Raw genomic sequence first — 25,110 nt, 5'->3', positions numbered from 1 at the left:
ACACAATTCCTTTATTTATCTTATGTAGTGCTGAGGATCAAATCCAGGTCTTTATGTGTGCTAGACAAGCACTCTAACCACTGAGCTACAATCCCAGCCCCTAAAGTTTTAACATATTTTAAACACACCAAAAAAAAAAAATCTTAACTATCTCAAAAACCAGAACATGAGAATATCACAAAACAGTAGCAACAGTAATAACAACTAAAACAAAAATTTCTTCCAGGACCTAGAAAAGGAAAGGGGTAGAAATATACTGAGTAAATCTTGCCTCTATCCTTCTTCCTGTAGGAAGGCAACATTTACTAGCAGTATTCTCTATGTTGCTCACTGGAATAGGCTGGGTACACATGGAAGCATTAATTCTCTCTTTTACAAGTGAAGAAACTAAACCTCAGATATGTGAGGAACTTCCCTAAGGCCAAAGAATAGATAAAGAACAAACACAAAACTTAATCCTAGATCTGCCTTAAGTCCAAAGCTCTGGAACTTTCTTCCTTTTTTTTTTTTTTTTTTGGAACTTGCCAATTAACATGTAAGTCCTGGGCACTAGCTTTGTTAGGAGACAAAATATTTCTATGCCTCCAAAACGAAGTGTAATTTTAGTGACATTTCCACTGCAGAAATTCAGGAGTTCATTTTAAGGGATAGCTTAAATCCTACCTTTCAGCAATTAGTAATCTGACAACTGACAACAGTGAACAAGTAAGAACAAGTAAAGGGAAGAAATACACAGTAGGACTGAAGAAACAGGAGACTGATGAGACTGGTCATAAAGGTCCTTGAATGCCAAGAGTTTGGAATGAATCAATGTATAGTCATCAACAAATCTATGTGTGCATAATTATTTTCAATATGCTCCATATTACACAAGGAGTACCCTCCAGGAACTGGACAATAAGAGATACAGGAGGTTTTATAGAGTTACCACATCTAAAAGGCAATTTAAATATGTCAAACCAGTAAACTATGAGGAAAAAGAACATGTCAAAACATCTTTGCATCGGGGCTGGGGTTGTGACTCAGTGGTACAGTGCTTGCCTAGAACATGTGAGGCCCTGGGTTTGATCCTTAGCACCATATAAAAATAAATAAAGTAAAGGAATTGTGACCTACTATAACTAAAAATTAAATAAAAAAAGAAAAAAAACCCCACATCTTTGCAAGGTAGAATTAGGGAGAACTCAACAACACAGAAACATTATAGATAAATCCACAAAAGACACATTTATAATTCTCAAAGATTAAACTCTGAACATAAATTAGAGATATTTTCAATTTGAATCTGTGTGTGTGTGAGCAAGTGTGTGTGTGTATGTAGCTGGAGATCCAATCCAGGGCCTCACACATTCTAGACAAATATCCTACCACTGAGCTATATTTCCATGCCCTGAAATATTCTAGACAAGTACTCTACACCTTTATTGTAACTTTATAATAACTTTATATTAACTTTAGTAGTTTTTCTAAATGATGAACTTGGTAGCTGGTGAAATACAAATCTCCTGTGATTAAAGTCATCAGCATATGCCAAAGTTAAGAATAAAAAAGTAATGGATTGTTAATTTCCCTCAAGGTAGAAACCATTTTCACCATATTATTAAATTTAAATGAACAAATAAAAAAATAAAAACCTAAAAGGAAACCATTTCTGTCTGCCAACTATCCAGTTAGAACTCCATATTCAGGTCAAATACACAAATTGCATAACAAAATGTACATAAAGCTAAATAAAAAAGGAAGGGATGTTATTTTTCTTTATTACTATGACAATGTGACAATATTTTTCATATTTTATAGCTTGCTTTTCTCCACTTTAAAAGGATATTGAAAAGTAAGACAATTCAAAATGTTGCATACAAATGTATACCTTTTACTTACAATATATCTAAACACAGACATTTCTAATGCTTTGAAGAATTTAAAGCATTAAGAACATTGGCATTCAGAATGTCAGTAGCAGTGCATTTGACATGATATTAAAGTAAACAATAAAAACTCAATATAATAATTTCCTCTCTTAAATTCATAATATTAAACATTTAATTTTCCTAAAATTTATTTTTACTTCCTAGTTCTTTCAGACATACTTTTTAATCCCATGTGTATATGTATAGTGTGTTTATGTGGGAGGGTGTGTATTATTGCATTTGACAATGAACTGATATGTGCATTCATTTACCTGGCTATAAGCTCATGATTTTTGGATGTTTTATTTTGTTTTGGGTCTCATTAGCATAAGCAAACAAATAGTTTCTACAAGATAATTCTTGATTTCTTTAAAAAAAATTTTCAACAGTTTTGTTACTTTTTATTCGTGAAAAGAATTAGGCAGTGACTCATTACATACCATAATCTGTGATTTTACAGGACACCAAATACAGCTCTTTCAGGTTTTGTCCTTCCTTTGCAATGACCTCCACACACCTGAAACATAAAAAAGTGGTGAGTTATATCAATGCTTTTCAAGTTAAATTAGCAGGGGTTTGACACAAATATAAGAGGAAGAGGTCAGCATTTGACGAATACCACATCTCTTTTCTTCAACAAACCTCTTTCAAGGTGTTTCAGGAAAGGTATTACATTCCCTGCTTTAAACTTAAATGCTCTAATTCCTAAATGACTTTAATTAAATATATTTATGACCAGTGCATTTTGTAAAGACAAAGAGATGAAAAAGAGATATTTCTATAAGGTTATATTTGGTTTAAAAGACTAGAATGCATATGCTATGTAATTAAGATACACCATTTATATAATAAAATAATTATAATGAAACTGCAGAATGTAAGTGGATGGTCATTACAGATGGACAGCAATATTATTCATTGTTCAATTATTAATGTTGAAGTTTGATAACATTAAAAATATACACTTTTGTAAAATTTTATTCAATACAGGCAAACATATTAAAAATCTGAAACTTTTTAAAATTAAATATAGGACTGGGTATGCATAGCAAATAGCCCTAGGTTTGATCTCCAGCACCACCACCCCCACACACATATGGTAGATTAAAGATGAAATATCTTTGCACATAAGAACTTTAAACTTTTACCTTAAAATCTTTTATTTTCACTATTTTAAATAAACCAGTATGTAGGTTTAGGGCATTTTAATAATAAATAAACATGTAAGATTTAAAATCTTTTCTGGTTTTCATTAAAAGGTTTTTGAATGGTGCATTTTGCTCTAATAGCCCTAGAAGATAATAAGATAATCAGAACTGAATGAATGAAAAAGTGATTAATACTATCCATTTTGAGGTTCAGTTCTTCATAATATTAGAAAAACCTGTACAGTCATACTGATACACAGGTATATGCACTCTCCAATGCAGTTCCTGTTTTAATCTTTATAAATAACTGTTAAGTAAAAGGGTAAAAGCAAAAAGAGTCATTAACCTTTTCTAGGAAGCAAGGATCAAGTGATTTGATACCTCTGTGTATAATCCATCAAAAATTACTCATGTATCCATCTCTGTCTTGCAGATATTTTATTTGTTGTCTGGCTTATTTGTAGGTATCTTCATAAAATGTCAGGAAATTTTGCACAATATTTCTCCACAGAATTCATTACTGAAGGTTAAATTAGTTACAGAGAAGACATATTTTTCTTTCAAAATATTTTTATAGAATTTTGTCTTAATGGAATGATAAACATTCTATTTTTGGTTACTTTAAAAAAAGATTTATGATAAAAATGGACAAGCTTTTCCATGACCATAACAGAAAACTTAAAACAGCAATACAAGGCAATTATGATTGATACAGATTATTGTGAGAAGAAAATTTTAAACCTAATTCCATGTCATTTGGCTTTAATGTATCATTTTAATAAACACATTTAAAAGAAAGACTGAAAATGGAAACAAAACATTATGGGCCATAAGCACTTTTTAAATGCAACAAAAACAAAAACAATTTCACATGCTAAGAATAAAAAGAAAGGCCCTACATGATTGCAAAATCTTAAGTAGTTAAAAATACCTTACCATTTTCTGTAATATCATAGATATATATCTCACTGTCCTCCTTGTAACTTACCAAAAAAAATTAGTAGATCTAATAGTTTGTGAGGACCACCCAAAATCACAAATAATACTTAATTCTCATATTTATTCAAATAGTTCAAATGTCTGATTTTATGTTTGATTATGGAAAAATTCTAAACAAATGCAACATTCTATTTGTATCCTTTCTACTTGATTTGATATTAGATATGCTACAGTACATATGAACATTGGACATAAACAGAGAAGACTACAAGCAGTAAATAACAAATCAGTTTTACTGTATAAGAAAAATCAAATGCTGATTCATATGAGAACCAATACTTATAAAGAAGAAGATTATCAATCACTGGATGAAGATTGCTCCAAAACTGATAAAAGGCCATAACAATCAGGTTTCCCCTCTATATGAGAGAAAAGTTCAGGAAGTGTACATGATTAAGAGTAGATAGCATACAATTATGTGGCTTACTCAAGATGTAATACCAAGAATTATCACGTGACTTTGCTTTTACAAAGGATCACCTAGAATTTTTGCTTGGTTCTTGAATGTTCAGTTATACAAGGATTTCCAAATATATTTAATTGCCCTGTAAGCACAGTCTATGCGCTATAAGTTATGTATAACATTTGGGCCATTCCTGGAATAAAAATTTACGGAGAAACAAAACTATTTCTTGGAGGATTTGTAGCAGAATTTAATTGTAGATCATTTATAGAAGTGATATTTGAGGAGGGAAACTCCAAGTTATGTGAATCTGGACTGAAACACAATATAATATTAAAACACAAAATTGAATGGCTGGCATAAATAGCAAATAAATAAAAATAGCTATTGTTTTGAGAGTTGAAAATAGAAGTGGTTTGTGTTTTCCTGTTATTGCAAATTGACAGAAATGGAACACCACTGAACTTCCTGGCTAGTATCTAAAGGCAGCATGTGGGGATAACAGGTCATGATGAGAGACCATGGGTGGTTACTGTCCTTTTGTCTTGCAACTTTTACAATCCATTCCAGAATATATTTACAGGAAGTACCCTACTATAACACAAGCCTATGAACCACGTTTACTTTTGCTCTAGCCATTAACATCAAAGCAATTGCCAGTTTGCTACGTAGTATGTATGCAGAAAACAGTGGTAAAACCAGAGTAATTTTTTGATGTCACGTGTTTATGTAAATTTTAAAGGACATTTTGTTGTTGTTTTTGCTTTTATTTTGCTACTTGTTTTATTTTTCCCCCACATTTTTTTATTGAACATACGAAACTTGCTGTTACACATTCATATTAATGGGGCATTTAAAAAAATGGCAATAATAAAGGTAAAAATGTTTGCAAAGCAACAATCTTTAAGTGAGGAGTGACAGAACCAAAGACTATATTTAAAGTCTTTGCTTTTCCAGTCCCTTTCCTACTCATGATATCTTAAGAGAATATTTAATAATCTCAGTGATAAAATACAGATTGGTCTGTACCAAAAAGCTATTGAACCCCTAAACTCAGTTTCTAGCATTCAGAGTTTTTCCTTTTCTCCCTCACTCCATCCTCATCATTCTTGAAGACAAACCTCAGAATAATATATGACCAACATTCTATATAGATTAGTACATTCAAAGGTTTCACATTTCACACATGATAACATAAGAAATTATAAAACTCAGAGGAAAAAACTGTATTCTTAGGGAACGTAACAATCTGTAGATTTATTAAAGAGAAATTCATAATATGGGAAAAAGGCATAGTGGAAAAAGGCCAAAGAATACCAAATATTGTTAAATTAGTTCATATACCTCAAGCACAACTAAGCCTATTAAACCAACTTCCCGAATTCTGAGAAATAAAAGCTGTATCTTTCACAAAAGGAAATAGGAGAAGACAAACATTCTAGTCTCACCTATAAGGAAACATAGACCAACCAGCTTTTTTTTTTTTTTTTAGATTTTATATCATTGTTCTCTCTAAAATGAGGGTTCATATAAAACATTTCTCCAAAACAAACGTCCTAGGTACATTTAAATACTCTTTTAGTTTATTCTGAATTGCCTCTTTTTGGATTATTTTCTTGCTTTTATGTTTTGGCAGCAGTCTGAGGATAATTTTTTAAAAATTGCTATCATTGTAAATTCTTGCGTAACAGCTGTTGAGTACATATAAAAAACTTGTTTAAAATACAAAAAAGTTCCAGAAAACCTGCTCCAAAGTATTCAAAGCATTCATAATTATTTTTGATAATAATGTAATTTTATGCTCACTTGCTTTTGATAATGTTCTTAAAAAAATACACCTGAAACATTTGACGAAATTTGAAAAGTAACATAAAGGTTACTTTTTTGAACTATATAAGATTTTTTTTTTTAAAGCAGAGAAGGCATTATTTAGTTTCAATGGAGAGAAAAATCTGTCTCCTTAGCAGTAGATTCCTAATCACCTGATTTATATGAAGGGTAAAGGTTAATGAATTAAGCTGTGTAAGCTTCAGAACTATCAAAGGAATTCAAAAGAGCCCTGAATTATGGAAAACAATGGCGCATTCTACATACATACCAAATTTTTATGTTTTTTGTCTCCTACTCAAAAGCTGGAACATGGCATTAGTGACAATTGAAAAGAACTAATGAGGAAATATGACTACATTGCTTGCAAGAGGAGTGTCCTAGGAGACCTTGTTACTGTTTGTGATATGCTTCAAACCAAAAAGAAGCTAATTGGAGCTGCCAGACACTAGTTTGCAAATCTCACTTTAAAGGACAGGCTCAATCACCTTAGAGGTATGAAAAGAAATGTCCCCATTACAGAAGCATTAGTATGTAGCTTGGTGAATTTCTAAATAAACTTTCAGATGTTCTTTCCTAAGTCACTTTCATATTTGAGTAATATATACATCTTTAAGCAGAAGAAAAAACATAACAAGACTAAAACAATCCCACATATTTAAACCAGAAATAAGTATGAAGAGTACTGTAAAGTAATCAATAAATAAGTTCAACAAGATGCTAGGTATGTTTAAAGTTGAATAAACACATAGTTCAAAACTCAAAACTCCTGAAAAGCATATATAGTATAAAAGTGATTTATGCAGGGGTTTAGAAATAGAACCTCATTTTCATAATTTCTTGAAATTAAACAAGCCAACAAAAGAAGCTATATTATATAGATAAGAACCACAGTGTATACACACACACACACACACACACACACACACACACACATGTAGCTGAAAAAAGAATGAAAGGGGTTTACAAGATCTAAAGAGAGAATGACAAGGGAGCAAACTTAGTCCAACTGCGTGCTGCAGAAGCTCATCCTAATTCATATATGGGTTATTTAAATGATAGAAGAGGTCACCAAAACATAATTTGGTGACTTACAAAAAGAATAATGATATATGATTGATTTTTCTAAGGCCTAGAATTGAGTTTTACTGAAGAATAATCCAATACCAGTATAATAAATGAATGTTCATGATTTACAGGTATCCATGTTCTCAGAAAATGCACAATATAAAAGATTTTAATGTGCAAAGAAAGATAAATTTACACATAAACATTTATAAGATGAGTCAATTCAAGAATCTATTAATAGCATGTTTTCCATTATTACACTTGGATACAATTTCATTTATAAACATCATATTTATAGATACTTTCTATTGTAATAGGATGGCTTAACTTCACATAAATAGCATGCAATAGTGATTTTTATCTTTAAACAACCACATATAAATGATAAAGGTAAGAGTATTTCAAGAACATGACAGGTGGCATCAAGGTGATATAATGAGTAAATTTTGTATTTTACAACACAGTCTTGTAAATGCTCTTCCATACAATCCCATTAACAACATAGTGCCAAATACATACTCAAGTCAATTTTTCACATAAACTTCTAAAGCTATTTCATAGAAAGGATATTTGCCAAAATATTCTTAAAAGCTGATTTTCAACAAAAATACTACAGTATTTGCTCAAAGCCTACTTTTAATATACAACACTGAAAAGACTAAGAGTGACATGCAAAATGTCACCGACCCCACCAGTTAATGACAATTATCTCAGGATTCTCATTAAGTTCTCAGTTATCCAATGTTATTCTCTGGAAAGCCAATATCTGATTAGTAAATCTGAGATTTATTTAGGTATTTGCTACTTAAACAGTGGCAAACTGATGTCCATTTTGTCACACAGAGAGGTAATGAAAGCTTAAAAATTGAGAATAGTACTAACTTAGTCCTGTAATATTTATAAATGAGACATACCAAAGAAGTGGCTATAAATTGAAATCTACTGAACCTTAAATTCTATTGGCTTGCACCTTTGCCAATAGAGATGTTACACCACTGAGGGCAAGGAAGCACAATAGATATCATCGCTTACTAGTTTCTTTCTGGATCACCCTTAGTGACTCTATCATTAAGTAGGTTTCCTACTAGACAGTAATCAGAATTCAGTACCGAAAGAGTAAAACAATAGCGAAATAATATTTTATAATATATTTAGAAAGGATCATAATGAAACAGTTGTAATGGGAGTACTTTTCCTTTATATAGTAAAAGCAGGTTTTAATTTAATTTGAATATTTCTTAGGATGCTTTAAAATGTTTTTCAAATAAAACACAGCCTGTAATACTTAAAAATGCACATTTCCTTTCAACTACTTAGAAACAAGACCATTAAAGGGATGGGATGGAGATTAAACTAACACACTGTGATAAACCTGGCTTCGGCTTTAATGTTTCATATACATTTATTCAAAAACTTTGCTTTTCATTTTAGCCATTGTTTCATCCTTTTACCATAACTACACTAAACATCATGAAATAATTTGAGTTACCTTTTTAGAAGCATTTCTCAGAGACAGAAAAAATATGATAAACTTTATTTATTTAATTCAACAATGTTTTATGGAGTATAAACTATGTCTTAGAAATACTAAAATATATAATCAGAGTCATGTTATTATAAAATAATGGATATAATACTTATATCCTTTAAGAAGGATTCTAAATTTTATTTTTATTGTTAAAATTAGTGTTCATACCTAAAAGGAGAAAATCATATATCACTATCTCCATAAATACTAAAAATCAACCAAAGATAGTAATATTTCAGGATTAATGCAAGAGCTAGAAAGCAAGCAAAGAAAAAAAGTTAAAGGCAAGACTTACTAATTCAACAATTTATTCATTCTTTAGTAGGAAACAAATATAATATTTGAAATAGCAAATGTGAAAAACAATAACAACCTCCTTCTGTTAAGTTTTTGTTTTTGTTTTCAGGGAGGATTCCATTAATTCATAGCCAATAACTCTAGGGGAATCCAGACACTCCAAAAATTTTGGTACAATTAAGGCTAGTGCTATCTTTATGATATTCGGCATATGTCAATATGGAGGGCAGTAGAGAAGATTTTATCACCCTACATGTAATAAAAATATATTGTATGGAAGCAAAATTCCAGGACCTTAAGAAAAACAGATATAAAAACATTAAAAACTATGTCCCACTTTAGTGAGTCATAATTCATCTGAAGCCATTCCTTTCTTGCAGGGAAGTCAGGTAAAATCCTGGCAATCTCTGAAACACTCCTATCACCAAGAATAAATAAGAGCATTAATAGTAAAGCTTGCAATATTTTAAAGAGATTTGCTATGTTTCCAAGTAGTTAAAATGAATACTGTGCAGTTTAGATGGAATATAAAACAGATGATAATCTCTGTCCATTTCTACCCTCTTTACACTAACTCCTATATGTACTGATATAAAAGTCTCAATTCAGATTTTTTAGTAAATATATATTTTATGTCAAATATATATTGTAATTTTAAGCTCATCTTTAATTTAAATTGGCTGACAATTTTAGTGGACTATAAAAGCACTGAGAAAGTAAAAGAGATTTCAGGCATTATTCATGAAAGAGTTAAGCACTTCCTCACCAGCAGACAGCCACAACTCTGCATTGTAGTGACTAATTGCCTCTTTAACCCTTGTACTCTGGGAGTTGGCTTGTGCTTCAATACCAGTTTTGTGATACAGCCAAAGACTAATGTTGAACATAGACCTCCCATGACCTGTGTAGTTAAGGAGGCAACTCAGACAAGATGCTGACAAAAGGTTTCCTTCTCATTTGGGAAGGCACAGAATCTCTTTTTGGATAAGCCAACTCTCAGAAGACTATAGAACATAGGAGGTAAAGACAATTTATAAAAGTTAAAAGAATGGTTTCTCACTTTAGCTTACAATGATTCTAAACATTGCAATGGGAAAATAATTTTAGTGACATGAAAAAGAAAAGATTTTGTTTTTTTTTTTTAAGTGCAATGGAGACGACACTAATTTGATGGCTTTCAGAGCTTATAATTAGATAGCTATAATCAAATGCAAAGGAAAGCAGGTCAGCATCTCCATCCCAAATGTTTTCCACATGCTGAAAGCACTTGTACTCAGGAAGTCTGCACTTCATCATTAGTTTTTAGGACTAGTAACCTCCTACCCTGATAAAAAAAACTAATAAAAAATTTTACGGGCGATTTTAAGTAAACATAATGTAAAACTAATTCTGCAATTAGAACTGACTAATCAAGGCTTCTTATTAAATGTTTCTAAAAAGGAAGGGATAAATAGTAGTGTTAGATTAGGGAGCAGAAAAAATGTTAACACTAGGAACAAAATAACCCATCTATTCACTCAGAAAGGATAGGAGAGCACACATGTTTGAGGAAGATGGGGACATACATAAATTTGACCTTATTGATACTTAGCTAGATTGAACTCTGAGCCCTTTGAGGCTTAATGATCATTAGTGCTGAATACATAAAACCTGCTTACAAAGCGCTGGGATTGCCACTGCTTCACTCCCATTTCCCCTTATATTATTACACATTAATGTTCATGTCAGAGGTGAATCATCTTTGTTCTAACATTTATAGGAAAGAGCCGCAGGTCAAGTTTAGTTGTTTTGGTACATTATGTTTACACACAGAGAAAAATTTTTATTAAGAACAAAGATATAACATTTATACTTAAAAAAATCTGCATGTTTTCTACAAATGACAACAGGGGCATCAATCAACAATTCTTTCATGACAAGTAAGCAGTTTACATTTTAAAATCCTAGTGAAAGGATGGTAGTTGATTTCAGATAATTTTTATTTGCTTGAAGAATAGAGAAACCAACTCCTCCTGTACATTGCCTTCCTAACACTCAAGTAATTGCAAAAGGATGAGATTTAGAAATTCCAAGGAAAGCTTCTTGAATCTTCCTCAGCTTTCTGGGTATCAAGCTAGTCCAAAGATTACTGATGTTAAAAAGTCCACTTGCCTGGAAAATATAGTTCTAAAGTTTTCTTTCTAAACTTTTAAATTTATCTAGCAAAGATAAACATTTGATTATAAATAATTTAATTTGTAATCAAAGAAGTAGCATATAGTGTACACATATACATGAGTGTTTATAAAGATAATTCCTGATACACTTTTCCCATACCAATATAGCCATTGAATCAAGAAATACATAATTATTGTAAATGCACAAATAAAGGAATTTAGCAGCTTAGCATCTGAAATACAAAAAATCACTAACATCCAGTTGATTTCCATGAACCAGTCACCAATCTATTCACTATGAAGGGAAAACAAATCTCTTTGTTCATAGGAAAAGTGGTGGAAAGTTAATGAAACCAGTATGTAAGACTGAGAAAAACCATAGGGGGGAAGAATTACCCATTTTCTCCTTGCAGAAAGTTGCAAAAGCAAGACAGTGAGTAAACATGAAGAAGGAAGACGGCACATTTCACTATCTGTTTCAGACAGTGGGCACCTCTGCAGAAAATATCATATCTGACAACCAGTAGGAACAAGCAACACTCCCAGTCCTAGTATTCAGCTTTATTTTATTTTTAAGGATATATCTGACATATTTCTAAATGTTTATTATTACAGTTACCAAAGTTTTGTCTTTATAATCAACAAACTGCATAGTAGAATGGAGTAACAGTATTAAAATTTCTGCTCTACATAGAAAACACTTCTCTCTAAATAAAGAAATACTTTCTGAGCAAGCTCAAGAGTTCTGGGGAGTTTATTATTTTCTGAAAATGTTAATGGAATAAATAGGTAAGAGCAATGCCAGGCATTGAAAAGGAATATCATAGAGTCAATTGCTTCTATGGGTCCTAAGAATATCATGAATTCTGCCCTGGTCGATATAATAGCACAAAGAAACACAGAGCATAACTTTTTCTGGTGACCTTCGGTTGAAAGGTAAGCACAGATACACAATACACTTGGTCCATCTGGCAACATTTCAGACTATGGGAAAAGTGATGGCAATTTAATGTTATGCCATACTCTGTTAAGGTAAAAGAAATCATAGAAGGCTATATTATAAGGAAATTGGTAAATATGATATAAAATGAAGTAAGCATTATTTTAACTACTGGTTTGATTTAAATATGCAGGATAGAATATATGGAGGAAAAAGAGGGAAGTAATAATTTACTTATTACATAATCACTAAAAGGCCTAAATTTATCTGTTTACTTATATACAGCCCTATCCAATTAGAAATGCATATAAAACTATGAAAGAAATGCTTGAGAAAGGCTGGTAAGATAAAAAATTTATAGATAAAAATAATATAAAGTTTGGGCTACATTCACCCTAAAGGGATTTCTGTAATTCCGTGCTGAAAAGTTTCAAGTGAGATAAGATTTTAGGATAAACTTTGAAGAAACAAAATAAAGCGCACGATGATATATAAGATTCATAATATCAATGAGATTTTTAAAAATATATTATAAAAAAGCTACAAGAAGAGGTATGCTTAAAATATTTCTGAGGAAAATCTGAACTTTCAAGAAAGTATTAAAATATTTTGTCTTTTAGAAATTTCCTCCCACTTTTTAATACTATCACCATCTTTATCCATGAGAAACTGACATTAAAGAAGTTTTAAAAATACAAAAAAATATTATTGTTCATGGTTAGTACAATAATAAAATAAAGATGATATTTAGGTGCATAAGAATTTACTAAATTTTAATGTTTCATGTAGAAAACCAATTGGTTATAGAGGATGAAAATATGTCTCTGATGTTCAGACTATCAAAACTCCGTGTGTGTGTGTGTGTGTTTGTGTGTGTGTAGAGAATTACTCTGAAATTGGGAATGTAATTTGACTTTTCTAAGTCTCTTCTGTAAAATGAAAATTATAACAACTACTTCCAAAGATTTTATAAAGTTTATATTTCATAATGTTTGTGAAGATGCTTTTGCTCATTCAAGAAGCATTTACTAACACCTACTGTTCCATTAAGTTTTTTGATAAAAAGATGGATAAGACAAGTTTCTTTCCAAAGGGAATTCATAATCTTGTCAACTTTAACATCCATACAAATAAGGTAGGGTTATTTAGAATAGAATACTTTTTCCTAAAGTGCATTTCTCAGAAAACTAGCTCTCTAGGGCTTTAAATGGTGACAAATGAAAGAAAGAAATGTATTCTTCAATAAGTTTATGTTAAATTGAGTCAAATTTTTCTCCTAATTAAAAAAAAGGGGGAGGGGGGTAAGTACATAGGGTAGCACCTGGCACACATTACACAAGTCAACATTAAGTATTATTATTTAGGTCCCAGCATAGAATCTGGCATATATAAAATAACAACAAAAAATGCCTGTAGTAAGCTGAATCATGGTCCCCAAAGATACCAGATCAAAATTCATGGAACCTCCAATTGTTATATTTTTAAAAGTATCATTGCAAACATGATTCTGAGATAGGGAGATTTTATCTTGCATTATCTGGATTGGCCCTAAGTGCAATCACAAGTATACTTAGGAGGATGAAGAGTTGACAATAGAGAGGAAAAAGCAATATTATCATGGAGGCAGAGACTGAAACGATGTGGCCACATAAGGGAAGGAATTGTCTGCTCCCCCACTACCTGGCCTACTAAGGTAGGCTGATACTGATTTTAGCCCAGTGAAACTGATTTTTGGACTTCTGTACTCCACAACTGTGAGAGAACAATTTTTTGTTGTTTTTTAAAAGTATAAAGTGGTAATTTGTTACAGTAGTCAAGGAAACTAACTCAGAGCCTTAAAATGTAATTAATCACTGGATTACATATATTCCAACAAAGAATTTGATATGTAAAAGTGACAAGCTAATTGCAGTTAAGATGATATAACTAGGTAGGACAAAATTTTAAGTGTTATGACAGACAAAAATGTAAAACACTGTATCTTCAGCCAATTAGATCAAATTCCAAAAAGGTGTGTATTCTGAACTTCTGGAATAAAGACTCATTTCCTCCAACACATTAATTATGGAAATTTTCAAGCAAAAAGTTGAAAGAATTGTACAGTGGAAACCTATTATCCACCATTTATATTCTATAAGCAACATTTTGCTACATTTGCTTTATCTCAGGTGCAACATCTCTTTATCCATCCCTATATCTATTCATCAATTTATCTTATTTCCATTCATTATAAAGTAAATGCAGATCAATGTAGTTCACTTCTAAACACTTAAATATACTTACAATTAACTAGAATTCAGGTTTTGTTAATGGTCCCCCCCCCCTTAATCAAGATTTACCTATTGGGAAATGAACAAATTTTAAACACAATCAGTTCTGACAAATGTGTATCTCTATATCTATCTTGAACCACTATCAAGGTCAAGACTATTCCTAATGCTCTTTTCATGTCAAGGTCCATTTCTACTTATAAAGGCAACAACTACTTTTGTTGATGATTTTATTGTTCTATTTTAGCATAATTTACTGTGTTCTAAAATTTCAGAAAAATTGAATCATATTCTATGTACCTTTTGTGGAAGACTTAAAAAAATATTCAGTGTAAGGTTCTGAAATGCATCTGTTATTTCACTTCATGTTTATTTTTTCCTGATTATATTTTCAGTTGCCAAGGAGTATCCCATTATTTTTTTTATCCATTCTTCTCTTGAAGTACATATGGATTGTTTACAGTTTGGGGACAATTATGGAAAAAAACTGCTATGAACATTTTTATATAATCTTTTTGTGGATATATGTTTTCATTTCTTGTGGGTAAAAAACTAGGATGGAAATTGCTGAGTCATAGATTATTAGTAGTTGTACGTGGTGGATATATGATTAGTTTTATAAGAAAGTGCCAAATCTTTTCCCAAAGATTTGGAAAAATGTTACACCATTTTACATTCCCACCAACACATATGAATGTTGTAGTTGCTCCACATCATCAACAATATTGATTTTTAAAAAATTTTTAAAGTATATTTTTAGTTGTCGATAGGCCTTCATTTATTTATTTATTTATTTATTTATTTATTTATTTATTTATTTATTTATTTATTTATGGTGCTGAGGATCAAACCCAGAGCCTCACACATGTAGGCAAATGCTCTACAACAACCCTAACCCAACAATATTGATTTTTAAAATTTTTTTTTAGTTGTAGGTGGATAGCATCTTTATTTTATTAATTTTTATGTGATGCTAAGGATCAAACCCAGTGCCTCTCATATGCTAGGCAAGTGCTCTGCTATGGAGCTACAACTCCAGGTCCAACAATATTGGTTTTATCAGCCCTTTATCTTTGGCCATTCTGGTGAGTAATGAAGACCAGGACTCGTTCAACATAAAAAAATTCAAATATTCTTCATTCTAATAATTATACTCTCTTTCTCTTTTGATTAGGAAAATAAACAATGTCAAAAGATAACAGAAGGGGCTCGGGTTGTGGCTCAATGGTAAAGCACTTGCCTCCTATGTGCAAGGCCTTGGTTTTGATCCTCAGCACCACATAAAAATAAATAAACAAAATAAAGGTATTGTGTCCAACTACAACTAAAAAAATAAATATTTAAAAAAAATAACTGAAGATCAGTTTATAATTTAACATTAACTCAGATATTTCTAAAATTGTTCTTAAAATTCACAAGATTAAAAGTACACATATAATTTATTCATTTTATAGGATATAATTGGTGCAGATCTCTTTACAATATCTTTTTAGGCCCACATAAAAACAACCAATATGGTAGTTTCTTAGGGTATCTTCGTAGCTACTCTCTTTCTTTTATCACCTTTATTTCAAGCAACCTAGCTACCCAAAATTAACCAAATAACTCCAGGGAACAGGCCATTCCATACGGTCCGTAACATTACATTACATGTACTTCATTATTCTCTCATGAATTAAACCAAAAGTTGATAAACAATTAAAATCATCCAAATCATGACCTCCTCTGTTAGCATTAGGCATTCATTTCTGATTTCTATCCTAACTGAATATCTAGTGGAAAACATATAATGCTGTGTCTTACAAGATATGTTACTTATGCTATCATCAAGAGTATTCTTTAAAAATCTATTGCCTTAGACAGCAAACAGTAAAACATAAGAACCATGAAAATCTCAGAAAAATTTACTTCAATAGCTGGTTAAAAAGAAGAAGAAGGGGGGGATTTTTTCTTTTGATTCTTCTAATTATTTAAATGAATGGCCCAATTTTTAAAAACCTGTAGTCTATTGATTTTCACAAATACATCTACTGTGTACATAAACTATTTTAATGAACATACTAAAACATTGAAAATTTTAAATAAATATGAAGATGCTTAGAACCATTGGAGAGATAAAGACTTAACAGTTTTCCCAAATGATAAACAAAAATACGACAAATGAGGTTTAAGAAAATTGAACCCAAGAGTGTACCATTTGTCACTCCATTGTAAATTATATTTCTGTCTCACATAAAATGATTCACCTATGATCTAGATAATTTATGTTAAGCCACCATATATTTGGTATTTAAGAACTCTCTATAAACATGGCTTCCAAGAAAAAGATGTGGTCACCAATATTTTAAAGCATTAATTAAAGCCCAACACATATAAAATTCAAAATTCAAACTAAGATAACCAAATATACTACAGGTTTTTTTTGTATTTGAGGATGTCTACTACATCTGAAAGACCTTTTAGATATATAATATAAAAATAATTTGAGGATAGTAACAACTTTTGACATGTTACTGTAAAACTCACAAAATCAAATTCTAGAATTCAATAAAAGAAAAAGATACCTTTATTTTACCATTATGTAAAAATACACTCAGTTCTATGAGCCACTATATTATTTTTCACAAGATTAATGTTTAAAAATGGAGAACACTGGGAAATGACTGCAAAATTATTAACTAGCTAAAGTCATTTTATACTTTTGCATTATTCAATTATGCCATATAACTTTCAAAACATTCAACTTAGTTCTTTAAAAACATACTTATTATCAATATCAAGGTATTTATTTGTTAACAGGGTAGTAATTTCATCTCCTTTCATTGTTCTTTATAATGTCTGGCATTTCTAGGTAGTGGAACAGCTATTTATAGAATCCTCTCCCCCAAAATATTATGTAACTTTTTTTCTTAATGATATAATGTAGAAAGAGGATACTCAAGTTTAGACATTTCTTCTATGAAAAATGCAAGAGAATAAATATATGATTATTGCAAAAATTAATACACCCTTTATCAGTTTGAAAATCTCCTATAATAGCTGGTATAACCAGTGCCAAACATTAACTGTAAAGAGACATTCAGAACTGTGTGGGGAAAGAATTTTTACATGGCCATAACACTATTCATACAAATAACATGTGAACACATTTTTAATTGAACCCATATCCAATCACCCTAAATCTGATTTCCAGCCAAATACTTAATCCCTTAAACCTGAAATCTGAGATTTTATTGTTTGATTTACATCAGATTAAAGTGTGTAGAGGCTGTAAAGTCCTGGGGAAAATGTTCTTCTTTCATTGGTAATTTTATTAACAACAACAAAACACTAAACCTAACAATTAATGAAAAGAAGACCAAAGTTTAGATTTTTTTCCAGATTGTTTATACTGAGACACTAAGCATAAACTACTATTATAATATACTATAGTTACTATTAAAGTAATCCAGCACACACTTGATCTTGCAGCAACAGATTACTGCTCTAGCAAGACTATACTACCTTCTGTTCTATGGACTAAAACCATTTTGCCACTTTTTTTTGTTGTTGTTGAAATTTCATACTACACCTACTTATTTCAATGTATTCCAAACTGGAGTATTGACATTTGGACCATAGATTTTACATAACTGTCTGGCTTGGCTCACTGAACACATTTACTACATAGATGGTTATCTCAAAACAGTAAACCTTTCAGATACTTAGGCCTCACCTGAGTCACAAATAGCCCAGCCACAGTTTGAGTGAGAAAGTATTTTAAACAAACGTATGAATATGAATGCTTTTATATTAGATGTCCACAGTCCCCACCATTCTTAATATGCAACTTGATAGAGTTTATAACGATTTATATTCAATGCTTGGTCCTTATAGACATTTAAGTTTGAAACCCCTGAAAAAAAATATTCATCACCTCTATGTAGGTTTAAAACAGTAACAAAGACCCAAGCACTTGTTTCTTATCAAATGACTGTTGTACCTAACCTCCTACATCCCCTTTTTCTGCTGTGACCACTGTATGCAAAATGTCACAATACGAACCTAACTTCTACCTTGGGCCTGACTTGTCCTGTTACCATTCTTCACATATCCACCAACAGCAAGGCCTATAATTCAAGACAGTTTGTTTAATGATTGAGTTAATGTTGATATGTGCCAATAAGTTAAGTCATGCCATTGCATTTAATTGGCATTCTGAAAAAAAAAAAAGTTCAAATGTAACACTTTTACTAAGCATCTTTCAATGAAGTAGAACATTATTTTTAGGCTTGAGGACTAAATTACTTGGTAAATATGACGAGAAATACTATGCAAAACCTGTCTAATAAAAGAGATGAAAAGAATGTAGCAACAAAATATAAAGGATTTTAAAAAGAGAAAACAATATATGCATATGTAGATCCTCAAAGCTACAAACATAAATAGTAGGATAAGAATATATAATGGAAACATAACATCGTTCTGCTAAATTTTTCTCAGTAAACATTTCTTCTACATGAAATCATTCAATCTGATAGAGAAAACACTGTAATTTTCAGTCTATTGTAAGAGAAATAAGCAACAAAAGCTGAAATGAATTTTTTAAAAACATTATGGCTATGGAAAACTATATATTGCCATTAATTTAATGAAACTCATACTTTTTCATATTGGAAAAGCAGCATTTATCTAAGGGAAGTAAATTTGCTTTACATGAAAAGTTTCATAGTAGAACAAGGAAAATATCACAATTGGTCAATGTGAAAGTAAATATCACAGTAAGAAAACATGGGTTTTATAAGGTATTATTTTCAAAGGAGGTAGATGAAGTAAACAATATTATAGTTCAAAAGCACTTTTTATTTAATTTATATACCCGTTAACATTTATTTGCTTATAGAATTAAGATAATATTTTCACTTGAGGGGCCTGATTACACCTAACTCTTTTTATAGTTTAGTTCAGAAATGTCAGTGCCCTCTGGAGGCAGAATGGCAGAAGGCTCTGGTGCACAGACTTGGCAGTCTAAATGCCTTGCATGACATCTAAGTTTGGGGACCTTAGCAAGTTAATTAATGTCCCTATGTCTCACTTTCCTTAATTGTACACCTACTTCAAAGGGACTTTGTAAAGATTAAAAGTAATGATATGTATTTGAGTGTTTACAACAGTGCTTTCCATATATTGATATGTTTTAGCTATTATTAGATGAATTAAAATTTCTATGATCTCTAAACCATAAGATCTTTCTGATGTAAATAAGACATAATCAATACCACCCAATAAGATATATTTTGTTATTTATTTCCTTTAATTTTTGCCACTTTGTAAAGGCTGTTGGAAAACTTAACAGAGCATCAATTCTGAATACAATGAATAGTTAGTGCCAGTAGAATTCTCCATTATCATAAATTTAGAAATAACATTGGTTGCTTATTTAAAAGTAGTAATAATGTTGAAGAATATTACTTCATATCTTGAGAAAAACAGAAACATTTATAATTTCTATAAACCAAAATTTCATAATTATAAGAATTATTTAGGTACAATAATAAAATCCAGGATTATTAATAAGCATTTAGAAATCCCAACCTCATCAAAAATGCAGTGGACTATCATAACTGCTGTTTGCGCACAGATCCAAACGTGGTCACCAATACTATGAGTCTGACCATTTTGAAACTTCCTTGGAAACAGCTCATTTATTAAAAAAGACACTGTGGACTTACTTGTCAACTTTCATGGCTTGCTGCAAGAAGGATCTGGAGAAGCATATATACATGGGACAGTGGCATAAATTAACCAAACCATTCTGAAGTATAGTATAGTATTATTCTTTTTTCAATTTATATACTTCTGGGCCATCATACATGACCTAATAGAGGACTTGGGTAAAGCACCCCTGGGTTCAATCCTCACACTACAAAAAACAAAAAACAAAAAACAAAAAAACTGAAAGATAAAAATCCCAAAAGTCTAAAATTCTTATATTAAATTATGAAAGATCAAAATACTGAAAATATAATTCTGGAAAAATTAATTTTCAAAATTCTTTATAATTTTGGGACTGGAATTGTGGCTCAGTGGCAGACTGCCTGCCTTGTGTGTGTGAGGCATTAGGTTCCATCCTCATCACCACATAAAAATAAATAAATAAAATAAAGACATTGTGTCTATGTACAACTAAAAAAATATTTTAAAAAATTCTTTAAAATTTTTACTTACATTTCAAAAGGGTAATTATTTGATAAAATGCACCTAACTTTATAACTGTGGTCACATGACAGACCATTATCAACTACCCATGTGTTTCGATGAGACTGGTCCCAAACCACAATGAGTCACTAATTTATATGTAATTGTCCCAAAAGTCAAGATGTCCAGAAGTTTTATCATTAGCAAATACAAGTGTTCAAAAAGTACATCTGTTCATTTAATGAAGAAGTTTCAATGTTTTTACATAAATACACAAATCTTACATATAAAGTCAGGGTTGTGATAATGCACTTTCAAGGAGTCAATTTCAAAAAATACATAAAAATAGTTAGAACTCTCCAAAAGTCTTTATGAAACATATATTCTGGAGATTGTTCATATCACACGGAAATGATGTGAAGATGAAATGCATAGCATCATGAATTATAAATAATAATACTGATAATTTATGAAAGAGAAAAAAAATAAAGTAAAAACAAAACAACCTAAAAATAATTTGACATACGAAATAGTGTATTACTACAGGGATGATTTGGGAAAATGCATGGAGCTATAAGAGATGGCTGACTTTCAAGACCATTAATAATATTTTCGAAGTCTCACATCCTGGCAAATAGCTGCTTTTTCTTGTAGGGCATGGCATTATATTCCCAACTTTTTCCAAAGGGAATTGAAGCTTTGTAGATCTGTGTCATTAGGACTCAACATTAACAATTTTAATCTTTAGAACTGTGATTCTGGAGATTTTGATTTGGGGGATTTCAGCAGTGGAAATATGGCATTTAGGGAGGTGTCATTGAGAATTAATATTGACATTAGACATAGAGATATACTGTATCTTTGGTATATGGTGAGAACAAATACAAGAAAACTTTCAATGAATGTGTTCTGTGACCCAGAAGTTATATTTATACAAATGTAACAAGACATGTTAAATAAATTATGGTATCTAGATGCAGGTATGTAATAAAATGATACATATTTCCCTTGGCATATAAGGATTATAAGAAAAAAAACATAGGCAGTACTGGGGATTGAACCCAGGGGTGCTCTTACAACTGACTGAGCTATATCCTCCTTTTTTATTTTTTATTTTGAGAAATATTGTGAATTAAAAAAGAAAGTCACAAAGAGAATGAATATTATGATCCCTTCTATACAATAACTTTACATCTTGTGTACATTCTAAAATGGTTTTAGACTCAATATCTTTCTTTCAAAACATAAGTTAATTGCTAAATGATTTGTAAGAATAAAGGAATAAATTATGAGGCTCTGTGGTCATGTTTTTATTATGAAAATTGATTAAGAAACATTAAATATGTAAAAATATGAAGGCATAATGCACACTTGGTATTGTAGAAGTGATTTGAGTTAAATACATTGTGTAATAAAGCAACTATAAAATATCTGTCAGTAAAAGGGAAGCATTATAGCACACAATTTAGAATTAGAGAGGTAGTTAGAATCTGATTCTGTCTCCTCATATTTGTTCATGGTTATTTTGCCTCTGTGTCCTATCACCTTAATCATAAAATGGAGATAATGATCATAGGGTTGGTATACAGTTAGTGGTATAATGTAGATAGAATGCTTCATATTTATAAAAGTTCAATTACTTAAATTGGTAATTATCATTTTAAATATTTCTAAATTAGAAAATATATATTTGTAAAATATTTAAGAGATTTTTACCTTCAGTATTTTACATTAAAATTCTCAACATTAGAATGCTTCCTTTCAAAAGAAGGTCATATTCAATCAAATTTCATGAAAAGGTGTTGAATAAAAACGATTTCTCATGTAACAATGCATTTGTCAACCCTAAACCATGCTAAGAACCTTAAATACCTTAAATTGCTCACCTTTGACACTAAGCAAACAATCTTTGTTTATATAACCCCAAATTCAGAAATTCCATTTTATTCATAATATTTTATTACAAAAATTTAAACAGATACAGAAAGTTGAAAGAATTTTATGGCATATAACTTTGTATCTACCACCTAGAGTCTACCACTATTGTTCTACATATTGCTATTCAATTATACATGCTGCCATTCAGTGTTTTGTTTTCTTTTTTTAATACTGGTGATTGAACCCAGTGGTGTTTTACCACTGAGCTATATGCTCAGCACTTCTTATTTTTTATTTTGAGACAAAGTCTCACTAAGTTGCTGAGGCTTGCCAGGTGGGGTACCACATGCTTGTAACCCCAGGGGCTCAGGAGGCTGAGGCAAAAGTGAGACACAAACTAACTTATCAAGGTTGTTGCATGTATCAAAAGATTGTTTCTTTTTATTGCTGAACAGTATTCCATAGTATACATGTGGCACATTTTGTTTAAGCATTCCCCTATTACAAAACATATGAATTGCTTCCAAGTTTTGGCTATTTTGAATAAATCTGCTGTAAATATTCATGTATAGAATACTGTCTTCACTTCTCTGAGATAAATGACCAGGGATTCAATTAATCAATCATATGGTAGTTGCATGTTTAATTAAAAAAACTGCCTAACAGTTTTGCAGAGTGTTTATATCATTTAACATTTTTATCTAGCAACACATGACTGACCTAATTTCTGCACATCCTCAACATTATTCCATTTGGTGACAAAATTTTATTTTATTCATTCTAATGGATTTATGGTAAAAATTTCAATTGTAATTTAATTTGTATCCCTAATGCTAATGATATTGAACTTCTTGTCAAGTGTATTTTTTTCATGCTTCTTTACATTATTTACTTATTTCCTGTTGGATTGCTTGTTTTTACATTGTATTTTGAGAATACTTTACATATTTTAGATAATAGTCCTTTGTCAGTTATGTGACTTGCAGACACTATATCTTAATCTGTAGCTTATCTTTTCAATTTTTTAAAAAACTCCTTTCACATAGTTTTTAATTTTGGTAAAGTCCAATTTATCAATCTTCCTTTTATGGATCACATGTCTGGTGTGAAAGCTAGGAATTATATAACTAACTCCAGGTTCTAAGTATTTTCTCCTATGTTTTCTTTTTTAACCAAAGTTGTTTTACATTTAAGTCTGTGATTCATTTTGAACTAATTTTTATATAAGCTGTATGATTTAGGTTGAGGTTCATTCTTTTTTTTTCCCCATGATGTTCAATATTTTCAGCACTATTTCTTGGAAAGGCCATCTTTCCCCTATGGAGTTGCTTTTGCTCCATTGTCAAAAATCAGTTGTGCAAGCCCAATTTTTGGTTCCCTTTTCTGTTCCATTGATCTCTATGTCTATTGCTCCACTAATACCACACAGTATTGATTGCTCTAACTCTATATCTTGAAATTAAAACACTGATTCCACCCATTTTAGCATTTTAAAAAATTATTTGAACTGTTTTAGGAATTTTTATATAGAAATTGTAATAAACTCATGTATCAACTTGGAAGAAATTGCTTTTACTATGTTGACTTCTAGTTCATCACAATTATTGGTATAGCTTTCCATTTAGTTAGGTCTTTGATTTGTAGTTTCTAGAATATGATACCACATGTTTTGCTAGTTGTACATTTAAGTATTTCTTTTTCATTTTTTCAGTAAATGTAAATGATATTGTTTTTTTAATTTGATATCTGCATATTCACTGCTAGCCTACAGAAATACAATTGATTTTTGCATACTAATCTTGTCTTCTGAAACCTTGATTGTTAGTTCTAGAAATATGTTTATAAATTTCTTAGAATGTTCTACATAGAAAATCAGGTTGTCTGCCAATAGTGGTAGTTTTATTTCTTCCTTTCTATTCAATGCCTTGGGGCATTTCTGTTTGAGCACATTGTTGTTTCAAGACTGTCACTTCTATAGCTTCAAGTCTTAGATACATGAGGCAAAAGAAAACTCAGGAAACTACCACCATGTTCGTCCTCAAGTTCCAAGGTCTCAAGGCAGTCTGCCCCTCCTGCTCTCCACCATTCAGTCTTTTTTTTTTTTTAATTGGTTGTTCAAAACATTACAAAGCTCATGACATATCATCTTCCATACATTTGATTCAAGTGGGTTATGAACTCCCATTTTTTACCCCAAATACAAGTTGCAGAATCACATCGGTTACACCATTCAGTCTTAATCTCCTCCTGCTCCTTGCCTCCTCTTATTTCTCTTTCCCTTCTTCTTTTTGTTTTTATATGTGGTACTGAAGATTAAACCTGGGGCCTTGCAAGTGATCGACAAGTGCCTTACCATGGAGGTACATGCCCAGCCCTTATAAAAAATTTATTTTATTTTGAGACAGGATCTCTCTAAATTGCCCAGTCTGGCCTTGAACTTATGATCCTCAGAGTCTCCTTATGCATGTTTTATATGTAATGTCTAGGGATGTTAGTTGAACTTACAGAA

The 25,110-nt window shown here is 31.0% G+C and overlaps 1 protein-coding gene across 1 annotated transcript in view; it reads right to left on the bottom strand.

Moving 5' to 3' along the window:
• The window catches only part of FBXL17 (F-box and leucine rich repeat protein 17), a 497,231-nt gene that overhangs the window by 147,150 nt on the left and 324,971 nt on the right, over positions 1–25,110 (bottom strand). The window contains exon 7 of the mRNA XM_081298229.1: positions 2,351–2,427. Coding sequence (XP_081154355.1) covers positions 2,351–2,427 — 77 coding nt within the window. The remainder of the gene's footprint in view (positions 1–2,350; positions 2,428–25,110) is intronic.

The sequence above is a fragment of the Spermophilus citellus genome (assembly GCF_964194105.1).
Source record: "Spermophilus citellus genome assembly, chromosome: 1".
NCBI lineage: Eukaryota > Metazoa > Chordata > Mammalia > Rodentia > Sciuridae > Spermophilus > Spermophilus citellus.
This window is presented reverse-complemented; position numbering and strand designations above follow the sequence as displayed.